Genomic DNA, 13047 nt, shown 5'->3' with positions numbered 1-13047 from the left:
CCGTGCCATGTGTCGTGATTTTCAAGCTTCTGCTATATAATTAACCAGCACAATTTTTCTTATCTCTAGCTCCGCATGTGATTATTATTCGTTATTTCGGAGTACAAACGCAGATTATATCAAGTGTTTGTTACAGAATGCTGGGTACACTATCCTCGATCATTTGGCCTTGTATTCTTATTTTTCCGTTAATTAATTTTTCAGCGAAAAGCGTAACACTTCAGCCATGACCTTGTCAGCTCAGTATCATCCTGGAGCCTAAATTGGCATACTGGATTGAACCTGAACCAAAGTGGGAGGAGGCATTCCAGAAATGGGACATCTTCTGGGAAGTGCATGTGTATTTTTTTGGTATTGTTTTTGCTGTAACAGCTTCCTTTACTCTTCATCGCTCCTTGAAGATAACATATGGACAGAAGCCTAAAAGAAAAGCCCGCCAGTTACTACTTTATCTCTGCATATTCTTATTCTCTTTCACGAGGTTCATTATTCTTTTCGTGGACCCTTATTACCAAAGTACGAACCAACGGTCTAAACTTACAAGTGTATTATGGGGCTTGGGTACTCCTTTCTACATAAGCGCCAATTTTGCCCTGTTATTGCTTTTAGTCAGGGATTTTCAGGTTTCGTTCTGGGGCTACATCAGCTACAAGCATCAAGCGATTTTTACCCTGGTACTCATAGTTCTACAAGTAGGTTTTTACACCGTAAAGAATGGGATCAACGAGACTCCGAAGGCACTCGAGACTTTTTCTCACTGCTGGGTTGTCTTTGCTTCTTGTTTACTATCAGTGACCTTCCTAGTTTTGGCAGTTGTCGCCAAGAAGACTTTGATGTCGAAGAATATTCACGTGCGAAAAAGCATTGTCTTCTTACTGATTCTAGTGAATACTGCAGTCATAGTGCACAGCGGTACAAGCCTATATCAGACATTCATGTTTGGCTTGTTTAGCAGAACTGAACCAGCTTTTATCAGTTCATGGGAATGGTGGACAGTAAAGACTATATTGCGATCATCAGAAATGCTATGGTGTCAATTCTCTATTGTAGCAAGCGAGGAACGATTCAGAAGATGCCTGACAATGGAGTCATTAGATTATGAGATGTACAACCGACTAAGGTCCATAGCCAACAATAGGGTTTCTTCAGCTTCGCTAGCTCAGCTGGGAGAAGAGATTTCTGGCCAAGGGGAGGAAGCAAAACAAGATGAAGATATTGTTAACCGTGGATACTCTGCTGAAGATACTAATAATGACAATCCAGCTGATGATGCGGATTATATTGATGATGCTGCTACGGCTAATGACGCTGTTGATGAAAATGATGATTATGAAGACGCTGCTTCTGCTGCTGCTGCTGATGATGATTACGATGATGCTACTAATGATGTTGATGATTACGATGATGATGCTACTACTGATGATGCTGTTGCTGATGATGATGATGCTGTTATTGCTGATGATTATTATGATGCTGCTGATGATGATGATGATTACGATGATGATGCTACTGATGATGTTGATGATTACGATGATGATGTTACTGCTGATGATGCTGTTGCTGATGATGATTATGATGATGCTACTGATGATGTTGATGATTACGATGATGCTACTGCTGATGATGCTGTTGCTGCTGATGATGATGATTACGATGATGATGCTACTGATGATGTTGATGATTACGATGATGATGCTACTGCTGATGATGCTGTTGCTGATGATGATGATGCTGTTATTGCTGATGATGATTATGATGATGCTGTTGCTGCTGATGATGATGCTGTTGCTGCTGATGATGATGCTGTTATTGCTGATGATGATTATAATGATGAGGCTACTCCTGATGATGATGCTGATATTGCTGATGATTATGATGATGATGCTACTGCTGTTGCTGCTGCTGATGTTATTGCTGATGATGATTATGATGATGAGGCTACTCCTGATGATCCTACTGCTGTTGCTGCTGCTGTTACTGCTGCTGCTGATGCTACTGCTGCTACTGATTATGATGACTTCGCTGTTACTGCCGCCGATAATAACACTGTTACTCCTGCTCAGAATTATTATGACGCTGTTACGGCTGCTGAGGATGACGACGTTACTACTGCTACTTATTATGATAACGCTGCTGCTGCTACTGAGGACGATGCTGCTGATTATTATTATGAGGCTGCTGCTCCCGATGAGACCGATACTACTACTCCCACGTATGTAGAGGCTACTACTGCTACTACTACCGATGTTGCTGCTGATGATGACAGAATTGATAAGAGGGAAGAGATACCCTCAGAGATCATCACGGACAAGTCTAGCTCTAGTTTTTTTGACACCGAGGAATCCGTTGACGAAGAGTATGACCTGTTACAAGAACAAAATACACGACCCTCGTTTCCACATGCGTACAATATGATAGAAGAGGGTGATACAGAATATGATGATTATGATGACGAAAATGACTATTACTACTATTATTATTATTACGATGATGATGATGATGATGATTATGAAAGTGATGAGTTTTCCGATGAAGAATATGATGATGATGAAAATGACATATATTATGACTTAAGTTATGACGATAACGATGGTAGTTATGACGACATACGTTATGATGATGTCAGATATGACGATGATGTCGATAGCTATGACGATCATGCTGAACGATATGACGACATACATTATGATGATGTCAGATATGACGACAGATATAGTGATGGCGAGAGTTATTACGACACGTACTATGATCAAAGGTATAATGAGCAGAGATATGACCACATATACTACGAGCAACAAGATGGCAGTGTATCTTCTCTTACAAGTGCTGATAATGATGATATGAATTACATTGAACCTACATTCCAATTCTAAACTAATGGAGCAATCAAGATAACACTACTTTCTATAAAAACGAGCTAAATCAGGCCACATTATGACTATGATACAAATGTTTTGGTTTCTACGCGAGTCCTGCATGATGTGCGGTAGGGCCGCTGACCGAACGAACAAGGAATAAGGACTCATTGTTATTTATTTATTGATATCTACATTTGTATTAAAGTAAAGTCTTCATTCTAAATGTCCTATTATAATTGCGCGACATGTTCACTTTTCGCGTACATGGCTCTCGAGACAACACCACCTCGGTATCCAAATTATTTTTGCTCATTCTTTAAGGTTCTTCGTCGAGAATTGGTCATGTCTTTATCAGTGAACCCCATCTCAAACACCTCTGTACCCTTCGTTCCTAGTCCAAACGGGTTCCTTCCGCTGAACACGCGATCACAATCATACGTAATGATTTCTCCTGAATGAAGCTTGTGACTTATTGTATTCACTGGGTCTCTGATCATTTGACCTACTTCGTAATAAGCTTGGTATAGCTTCGGGATTTCTTCGGGTGTCGTATTGACGAAGGCTACTCGGCTTGTGTCGTTATATATCATCGACTTGAAGCGGCCGTTTAATCCAACACTGCATGTGGAGATTAATTCCGATTAGAACCCAGGAAACACGCGAAAGATTGATTAAGGGGTCTGGATTGAGTTACGTTACCTTATCATTGGACGGACGAATTTCATTTGAAATTCTGCTTCCTTATTGGCTACTTTTCTTTGGTACATTATATTGGAGGTACAAAGTAACCGAAAGGTGTCAGGGTTGGCATTTTTGAGTTTCTTAGCAATTTTAAAAGCATCAACAAATGTGTGTTCACCTCCAGACCCGAAGACCTCCTTTAGGCAGTGGATTAAATGAAGCTAAAAGAAAAAAACGAATCTTATAATCAACTAAACTAAAGTACTAAACCCTCCCCCGTACCTGCCACATGTGAAACAAATTACGCACAATTACAAAATACTTACCCCTCCCCTGTACTCGTCGTAAGCACATGTTGCTTGAGGCACAGATGACAGAGAATCACCTTTGTTCTCCTTTTCAACATCATTTTGTTCCAGAAGTGAGTCACTGTTGAAAAAATTAAAAGAAATGCATTAAATTGAAATGACTGAAAATATTCATTAATGAAAACAAACAGAAAGTGTACGTACCCAAACCACATTGGCACAATGAATCCCAGTGTTTCACCTAACTTCTTGACCTGACCTGCTTCGCTTGATGCTCCTCTGATAATCACAATACCATGGCAACGTATCAGGTCTAACCATTTTATCTGAGTTTCTTTGGAATTCAAAACATCGTTGAATTTGAGTGCAGGAATGTTTCCTGTTAGTGTGTGATCTCCCAGCTGTATCCCTTCATCGATCACCGAGTTTTCCTATTAGTGGTTATAAAAACATTTTTCTTAAAAACAAAATTTCAAGCTGCATAGCAATAGAAAGGCTTCACACCTGCCCCACCTGTGTGTTGTGATTGTGTTGTGTGTGCAGCCAATCGAACTGAAGAGAAAGAAAGAAATGTCTCCCCTCCCTCCCTCCCCTCTCCCTTTCCCTTCTCCCTCCACAGCAGGGAACATAGGCCAGGGGAAATGCTTGAAATTCAAAATATTACTTTTTCATCGTGCTTTTGATTTTCCTCTGGGAGGCGTCTCTCGTACAACCAATCAGAATCAAATACAGTCACGTGTTTGTTAGGCCATATTAATTTGATCTGTTTTCCTTCTTCATGTATATCGACTTTTGTTGCTATGAGACCAGAATGGAGCCCTTTCACTGAATCGAATGCTCGTTGCATCGACGAGTCGTGAAAACACTCGGGACATTTACAGATGTCACGAAGATAAACGAATGGATATCGATTAGTTGTGCCATCATTCCAAGAGACAGTCAATAACCGTTCATCAGATTCCCGTGCGAGGTGTTTTACTCGACGCACCAACGAGTTGTCTTGTGTGGACGAGAAACTCAGACGTTGAACAGAAGCGATGTGACGGCGCACTGTGGCTGGCTTCAGTCTTAACGTACGAAATAGATATCCATTCAGCATTTCAACTTTAAACCTAAGATTATAAAATAATACGTCGTAAGTACCAAAAATAAAAAATGGTTTTTGTAAAAGGCGCATAAACCAAGCTAATATTCATTGACAACTGTATTAAGAGGTCCACGATAACCGGACGAAACGGCGCGGAGGTGAAACAAAATAAGCCGGACAGACAGACATATTTTATTTGGCGTTTCGTACAAAGTTGCACATCAACTTAGATCCAAATAAGTTACGAATATATACGTATGTTTATGTATGTGCATAATATCGATATTCACATATTCCACACATACACGTCATACGTACATATATATTCTGTATATATAAATGTTCATATAATTATTTCGATAAAATGCGTTACTAATCCTAATCATCTTTATGCGATATTATACAAGTATTGATTTTTATTTGTTTTGTTGTTGTTTTTTTTTCACTACGCAGAGCAAAACAATTGTAAACGTATTTTGCTGCAGCTGATTGTAAAATATGGGGAGGATCTATCAACTTCAGGAACAATTGGTCCTCCGTAAGGGAGTTACTTATGTTATTTTGCATAAGAAATTCTTCTCTAAGTTTAGAGTATAGAGGACATTTAATTAGGAAGTGTCATCTTCTATTATATACCCCTTCCGAGAAACTTTGTCACCCGTGAAGCGAAAAGCGTATAAACTAGTGGCGCGGTGAGTCATGGGATAGTTTATATTTGACCACGTGCACCCCAACACATGGGTCAAAGCAATCATGCCGCGAGCATTAAGTGACGATTTACGGATGAGAAGCGTACTGCTATATGGTTTAAACCACCGTAAAGGTGACATTGCTGATCGCCTTGGCATGTCTTCAAGGTCCGTGTTACGCTTCGCCCGACGATATTACGAGAGAAGAAATGTTTGTGCTGACAAACCAGGAAGACCTGCTGGTTTGTATTCGCTATCGCAACAAGAACAAGCCGTTTTGATGCAAGAATTCTTAGAACACCCAGAAAAAACTCTATCTGAGCCCTGTAGTCACGTTGAAGGAGTATGTGGTGCCAGGCTTTCCGTTTCTACTTTACACGACTATTTTAGAAGAAATGGCATCACACGCAAAATGGTAATATTAAGTGTTAAATGCGTTCTTGTATGTCGATGAGAAATCTGTAATCATGAATGTTGTATTCGAAAATTGCTTCAATTTTTCATGGTGTTTGAAGCCTTCATGTAAATGGTGTTTGAAGCCTTCATTGCAAATCTCTGATGCAGACATTAGAAACTATCTAAGATTTACAGATTACTTGTAAAGCCCTCCGTGCACTTATTTGCAAATGACAAATAAGCATGTCAATGATACTCAATGACAAACAAAACAACCATAAAACATTTTACATTATTGTCAAATAATAATTAAAGTTTCTTGAGATCTTCTAACATCTTCTTCTTCTGTTCCTCAAACTCATCATTGCTAAGTACATTAGCATCTTTAAGGTTCTTCAACTCAACAAGCTGTTGAAGAATCATCCCTCGAGCTTTAATCTACAGAGCAAACAGAATTCCACTGCTTAATTTTTTAACCATGTCATGTGTCAAATAACGTTCCTTCTAGACGCAATTTCAAGAGGACTTCACACCTTTGTTTTATTTGATTCAATGGCAGAATCCACTTGTGTTCTGGCCGAAAGAAGTGAGGTAAAACTACTAGTTGAAGTCGTGGTTACAATGGGAATCATATTAAATGTAGAAGGAACTGCACCTGTAGGCTCTAGTGCAAAAAAGCAGCATTCGGAGGTACGGTGTCGTCGCGGTGACTCCCATTTACCCGATAAAAAAACATCACAATCGTCAATGTTTTGCTTAGGTTCGAAAAGCAGTAATAACCCAAACCATTATTGATCCCGTGTAGAGGATTATATCTCCGCTTTTTGCAGCGACTTTTATTGCAGTTTTAATAAGGAAGAAACCCCCAAATTTCCAAAATTACCAGAGTCGTTTACATGCGCGATTGAAAGATCGCTGCAAACTGCCACACATTTTATTGTGTAGTGGATAAGAAAACCTAACTTTTTATCTTACATTATGAAAACTGCTCTACAATTTATCGATCCAGCCTAACTTACCAACATTCTAGCCCAACACTTCAGTTTAAAATCGCCAAGAACTGAGCCATGTGTTTCACGTAGCCTCGACAAATAGTTATTGAAAAGGCCCTTGTCTTCTTCGACGGAATCATTTTCTACAAATTTAAAGAAAAACATTAAATTCAGAATACACCGACTGATACTGAATACTGTAAACATAGCAATGGAACATTTTATTAAAACCCGTAACATAGGTCAGATCATAACGAACTTGTTAGAAAAGAAGTGGCATTTTATAATTTATTCGTTTTTATCGGGTTCCCTTCAAATATTCACGTGCGCCATGCACAAACGATTCTAAAATTTAATACCTTACTAACAAAATTGTCACAGTCCAATTTTAAGCTTTACAAAAGAAAAAGTACAGACAGACAGCTAGCATAAAGGTATTTCTCCATTTTGAATTGTATCACGTTTTAGTGCTCAGTAACTTACTCTTCTTCTTGTTTTTTGACGCCTTGAAATCAAGACACATGACTTCGTCCTCGTCCACAGTCTCTCGTTTCTTTGGCAAACTTGTTTTTTCGAAATGCGTATGTGACTTCAACCAAAATGTGACAGTTTAGGCTTTCAGTTAAATAGGCCTCTCTTAGGTGTTCCTCTGTACAAATGGTCAGTTTTCTTCCTCTCGTGCCATAATAACCAAGGTCAAAACTGCTGATGTCCTTTGCTGGGCTTATTTCTTCAGCGTGTTTTTTCACTAAATAGCTTTTAAATTCTTGGACATTTTTGAATATTGGTACTTCTTTCAAAGAGAACATGGAACATGGATTTTTGTTCTCGTGCTTATACACTTTAAGCATTACGTTAATGCGTACTGGGTCGGCCATAATGGCTCTTTTAAAAATCCCGCGTCAAACAAACTCCCGCGTCAAGCAAGTTTCCCGTGCCAAGAAAGCTTCCGCGTCATGCATGGTTTATTTGAACGCATTTCCCATGAACCTCCGCGCCACTAGTTCATACGATTTACGCTTCACGGGTGACAAAGTTTCTCGGAAGGGGTGTATCAGTACAATGAAAGCACTTCCTTTCCTCTACCTTCTTGTACCTTTACTTTTCTTGTAACTAGAGTATCTGCCTCTTTCAATTTCTAGGTCATGGTTACTTATTCTTAGCTTAGTTAAGGCTCTTCTGTGATTGAAATTTTTGACATTTATTAGGTAACCTTCTAACATATAACTAACTTTGAGGAGGCGATACGTTCTTAATTTGTTCTTTTGGCCAGGGGTGTCCCTTTTATCATTAAAGATCTTCTCGAGCCAGTTTTGTTTCTCTATGTCTTCAAATCTCGTTTTGATAGTAACAAAGACGTTTGGCTGGCGAGAGGTATTGGAATTTACTTCTAGCCATATATCACCCAGCCCATTTTTCAATAATGACTCTTTTACTTTTTGGCTCCAGCAAATTTTACGGCTGGAGCTTATCATTTCTTTATATGCTAAGAATGTAATTTTATGGCTCGATGTATGTGTAACTAGATTGAGCCAGTATCTTATGCATCTTAAGTTTGCAGCTACATGCAGACGGAGTCGACCTAGTTCTGCATAACAGGCAGAATTGGTTGCATATTTTCCCACTCCGAGTAACATTTTGCAAAATTTGGTATGAACAAGTTCTATAAGGATCATTTTTAGGAACCTCAGAACCCCAGACTTCACTGCCGTATAACAGAATAGGTTTTACTAGTGTGTCAAAAAGTTTCTATGGTGAGGTGAGGGTCATAGTGAAAAGGGTGACCCATCTCCTTTTTCAGCTTAAATAAAGCTTTCAGAGCAGATTTCTTGAGTTCCTGTTTTGCAATTGTGAAATTTCCGAAAGCACTAAATGTGAGGCCGAGGTATTTGTAAAGTTTAACATTTTCTAAAATTTTGTTTTGATAATAAAAAACATAATTACTTAACCGCCTCCCTGAATTATTGAAAATGATAATTTTAGTTTTCTCAATATTTACATCTAGACCATTTGCGTTAGAGAATAGTTCAAGTTTATTTAAAAGGGCTTGAAGATCTGTATAGTTTTTACTGAATAAAATTAGATCATCAGCATAAAGAATACAATTTAATAGTGCATTATCGAAACAGATCGGATCATTTATATTTGTCATTTTGTTTAAGAAAGTCTGGAAGGTCACTTAGGAAGAGATTGAATAGAGTAGGACTTAACATACAACCTTGTTTCACTCCTTAAAAACATTGAAAGGGCTCAGTTATGATACCGTCTGTTTTGGTAACAGAGCAGTCATTCTCATACATCGGTGATTTCGTGTTTAAAGGTCAAGTTATTGCTTCGAGTTTGAGGTTTACAGTAACATCTGGAAAGGTACCGATCATTTCATATATCTATAAAGTATTTATGCATTAAATCTTAGTTTTAATAATTCGTTCCATCGTATAATTTTGATGTGATCAGGGACGTCAGAGCGTTATTTTTAACGGGGGTTGGGGGGAGGCTACCACTCAAATTATAAGAAGAGATAACTAGCTAAAAACTAGTGTGAGCTGCGTCGGTGTTTCTAATGAAACAGTAATGATGAAAAGGTAAATTATACACCGTGAAAAGATGAAAAAACTTACTGACGTTTCGGAGCTAGTCCTTCTCTTTTACTCCGACGAAGGACTAGCGTCCGAAACGTCAGTAAGTTTTTTCATCTTTTCACGATGTATAATTTACCTTTTCATCATTACTGTTTCACTCAAATTATACATAAGTGATATAAAACGTGCAAGGAGATGTGCAAGTTTAGTGCAGAAAAGATTTTCCTGGTGATTATAGTTTCACTTCTTTGCACAGGGAGCCCGGCTTGGTGATGCTAAATCGGTAAAACGATCACGTTTCATATGTTGATGACATTACATAATACACCTTTTGCCGTTCATTAACAGAAAATGTACATTCATTTGTGCCAATAGTTGTATCAATAACGTGTAATGTACTTTCATCAACACCACAAGTAACATCATTAGCGCGGATCAACTTTCAATAACGACAATTGAATATGCGTGTACATTCATAGGCATCAATGGACAATCAATAGCGCGTTTGTACATTCATATGCGCGGATTGTATTTTCTTGTGCGCGAAATTCAACTTCAATAACACCAAATGACAAACAATTGCATTTATGGACAATCATTTACCCAAAAGTGAAAATTCATTAGTGCTATTAGCATAATCATTGACAATCTATAACGCGCTTGGACAATCATGAGGGTCAACGTTATATTCTATAGCGTGGTTCGACAAACATTTGCATGATTCGAATGAACAATAAAAGAAATAAAACAATCATTAGCGATTTTTTTAAAAACTATTTTAGCCTTCAATTTCTTCGCCATTTACACATCGTGGCAAATACGTTTGCATATATCTGAACCACTGATCACATTTAGCGATAGTGATGGTTGCCACATTTCTCTGGAACCCTTCCATTAGCAACTGCTTTCTGTAGAGACCTAGAGCAATCCCTTGTCGTCTTGCCTCAGCCCAATAGTTCGTATGTTGTTGGATCTCTGGACGGCTGATGTCGGCTTTAATTGCTGCTTTAAGTGAGCTAATTGCTATTCTCCTACGCAGCCGCTATTATGGAGGCAGTTTCCTGAGTTTTTTATATGTATTAAAGTGATTAAAAAAAAAACCGCTAATGATTGTTTTATTTCTCTTATTGTTTATTCGAATCATGCAAATGTTTGTCGAACCACGCTATAGAATATAACGTTGACCCTCATGATTGTCCAAGCGCGTTATAGATTGTCAATGATTATGCTAATAGCACTAATGAATTTTCACTTTTGGGTAAATGATTGTCCATAAATGCAATTGTTTGTCATTTGGTGCTATTGAAGTTGAATTTCGCGCACAAGAAAATACATTCCGCGCATATGAATGTACAAACGCGCTATTGATTGTCCATTGATGCCTATGAATGTACACGCATATTTAATTGTCGTTATTGAAAGTTGATCCGCGCTAATGATGTTACTTGTGGTGTTGATGAAAGTACATTACACGTTATTGATACAACTATTGGCACAAATGAATGTACATTTTCTGTTAATGAACAGCAAAAGGTGTAATCGTAACACCAGTGTTTGTAAAGCGTAGCTTAATACCCAAGCGTAACGGCTAAGTGTAACGCGTCTAACACTTTTGCATTACAAATCCTATTACGTAGTGACCGATTGTAGAGTGCAAATAATATACCCGTGAAATAGATAGCTAGCTAACTAATTACTAACTTTGTGTTATTGGTTGCCTAAGTCTAATTAGTCAAAGAAATAGACGAGCCGTGACGGGTAAACTAGTGCACGTGTGCTACCCAAGGGCGCGCATTTTTAAATAATTTTAAGCACGCTGGCGAAAACTGAAACAATATTTTATCGTACATGCTTTTCCTTCGTATAATTTGGCATGTTCGCATTTTCGAATTCGTATCTGTTAAACAAACAAGTGAACTTGATTCATGTTTTATGACTTGATATTCAACTGATGACTGTATAATCTTCAAATTGTCTAGTGTTTATAAAGTCATTGCTTTTTCGTTCTTAGCATAAGCTAAATTACAAATGACGATAGGTTTTCTTCGTTAATTGTCCACAATGCGGGCAGAAGCCAAAGTGTCGTTCTACGAAGCTCAAACAAGTAGGGCAAATACGGTTCAATCGAAATGGTTTTTGGACTGGCCAAAGCCAATACGCAGTGGACACCTGGAGTACTGGAACACAACAAGCACATTGGAGTAATAACTGATGCCTTTCTCGCCATTTTTTCAAGGAACAAGTAAGAAAATTTTATGGAAGATCTTGGCGAATTTATATTTAACTGGCTTTTTAAATTATCTAATCAATAACGATTTTGATGTTCTACAAATTTTAATTATAAAAAATAAAAAGATAACAGAAAACACGTAGAAAACACGTTCATTTGCGTACTGGGTCTTTTTTAGCTATAGTTGTTTGAGTCTTGATTTGTTTTAGTTTATAAATGCGTATTGTCTTGATCTTTAGCGTGATAAAACAAATAAAAATGGTAGAAAACACGTTCATTTGCGTACTGGTTTTTTTGTGTCATGATTTACTGCAGAATTAAATGTGCGTCTTGTGCCTTGATTCTTAGCTCAATTTAATAAACTTGTTAGAAAAAACGTTCATTTGCGTAATGAGTTGTTACTCTAGTAATCGCCCGTGCCCTTGTCATGCCTCACTGAATTCCTATGTGTTGTCTAATTAAGCGCTAACTATCTCCTATTTAATCCTAACTATTTCACGGATATTATTTGCACTCTATATGGAGAGATAACTAGTTAAAAACTAATTTACTCAAGTTAAAAGATTTTCCCTTAGTCACGTTTGAAATATCTATTTAAAGTATATTTAAGTGAAATATAGTCAAACATATTAAATATTCCATCATCTTGGGATGGTGTACCAACCTGGAACACCAAGATGGCCGCTCCATACATTTTAACCAACAATATGCTTTACAGCCTCGAAATTTGGCCAGAATATGTAGTTTTGACCGCTTTAAAGGATTATGAAACTTTTATTTCATTATAAAGCGAATTTACGCTTTTCATGATGACGTTGGTGAAAACCAAGAATATGCAAATAAAAAGATCGATCCAGTAAATGGTCCATTCCCAGTTTGTCTACAATGCATAGGTCACAGAAAGTAAAGAGCGACACCTGTAATATATTATACTCTTACTGATTTGTCGGTGAGTATATGGAACATGGTTTATAACTATAGTGCTATTATTATGAACATACCGCTGTGGACCCACTTATTATAAACATTAATCAAGGTATCATTTATATAACAACTACTGGTTTTTGATACGGTTTACATCAGTTAATGTAGCTAATGGCTTCTCGCTTGTGTACTTACTTTGAGAACAAATATTCACCTTTTTATATCTTGCAGCCTTCTTCAACCTCAAATTGCAATCACCTCCTAAACGAATCGTAAATACGTAGTTTCCAAATCCTGTAC

At 37.7% G+C, this 13047-nt stretch overlaps 1 protein-coding gene across 2 annotated transcripts in view; it reads right to left on the bottom strand.

Moving 5' to 3' along the window:
* LOC116288368 (putative gamma-butyrobetaine dioxygenase) overlaps positions 1–13047 on the bottom strand; it is an 18830-nt gene extending 5783 nt beyond the window's left edge. Inside the window, exons 1-5 of one of the 2 annotated variants that reach the window (XM_031695142.2) lie at positions 12962–13047; positions 4512–4959; positions 4052–4278; positions 3866–3968; positions 3558–3760 (exon numbers count right to left, since the gene is read on the bottom strand). In XM_031695142.2, coding sequence (XP_031551002.2) covers positions 3558–3760; positions 3866–3968; positions 4052–4278; positions 4512–4946 — 968 coding nt within the window. In that variant the 5' untranslated portion in view covers positions 4947–4959; positions 12962–13047. Of the gene's footprint in view, positions 1–3557; positions 3761–3865; positions 3969–4051; positions 4279–4511; positions 4960–12942 lie in introns of both variants that reach the window. The other variant, XM_031695141.2, reaches the window with a different exon arrangement.

This window comes from Actinia tenebrosa, unplaced genomic scaffold (genome assembly GCF_029948245.1).
Source record: "Actinia tenebrosa isolate PJP-AT-01 unplaced genomic scaffold, QUT_ActTen_1.0 PGA_scaffold12__29_contigs__length_12842862, whole genome shotgun sequence".
Classification (NCBI taxonomy): Eukaryota; Metazoa; Cnidaria; class Anthozoa; order Actiniaria; family Actiniidae; genus Actinia; species Actinia tenebrosa.
Note: the sequence above shows the minus strand (reverse complement) of the source record. Positions and strands in the feature narration are given on the sequence as shown.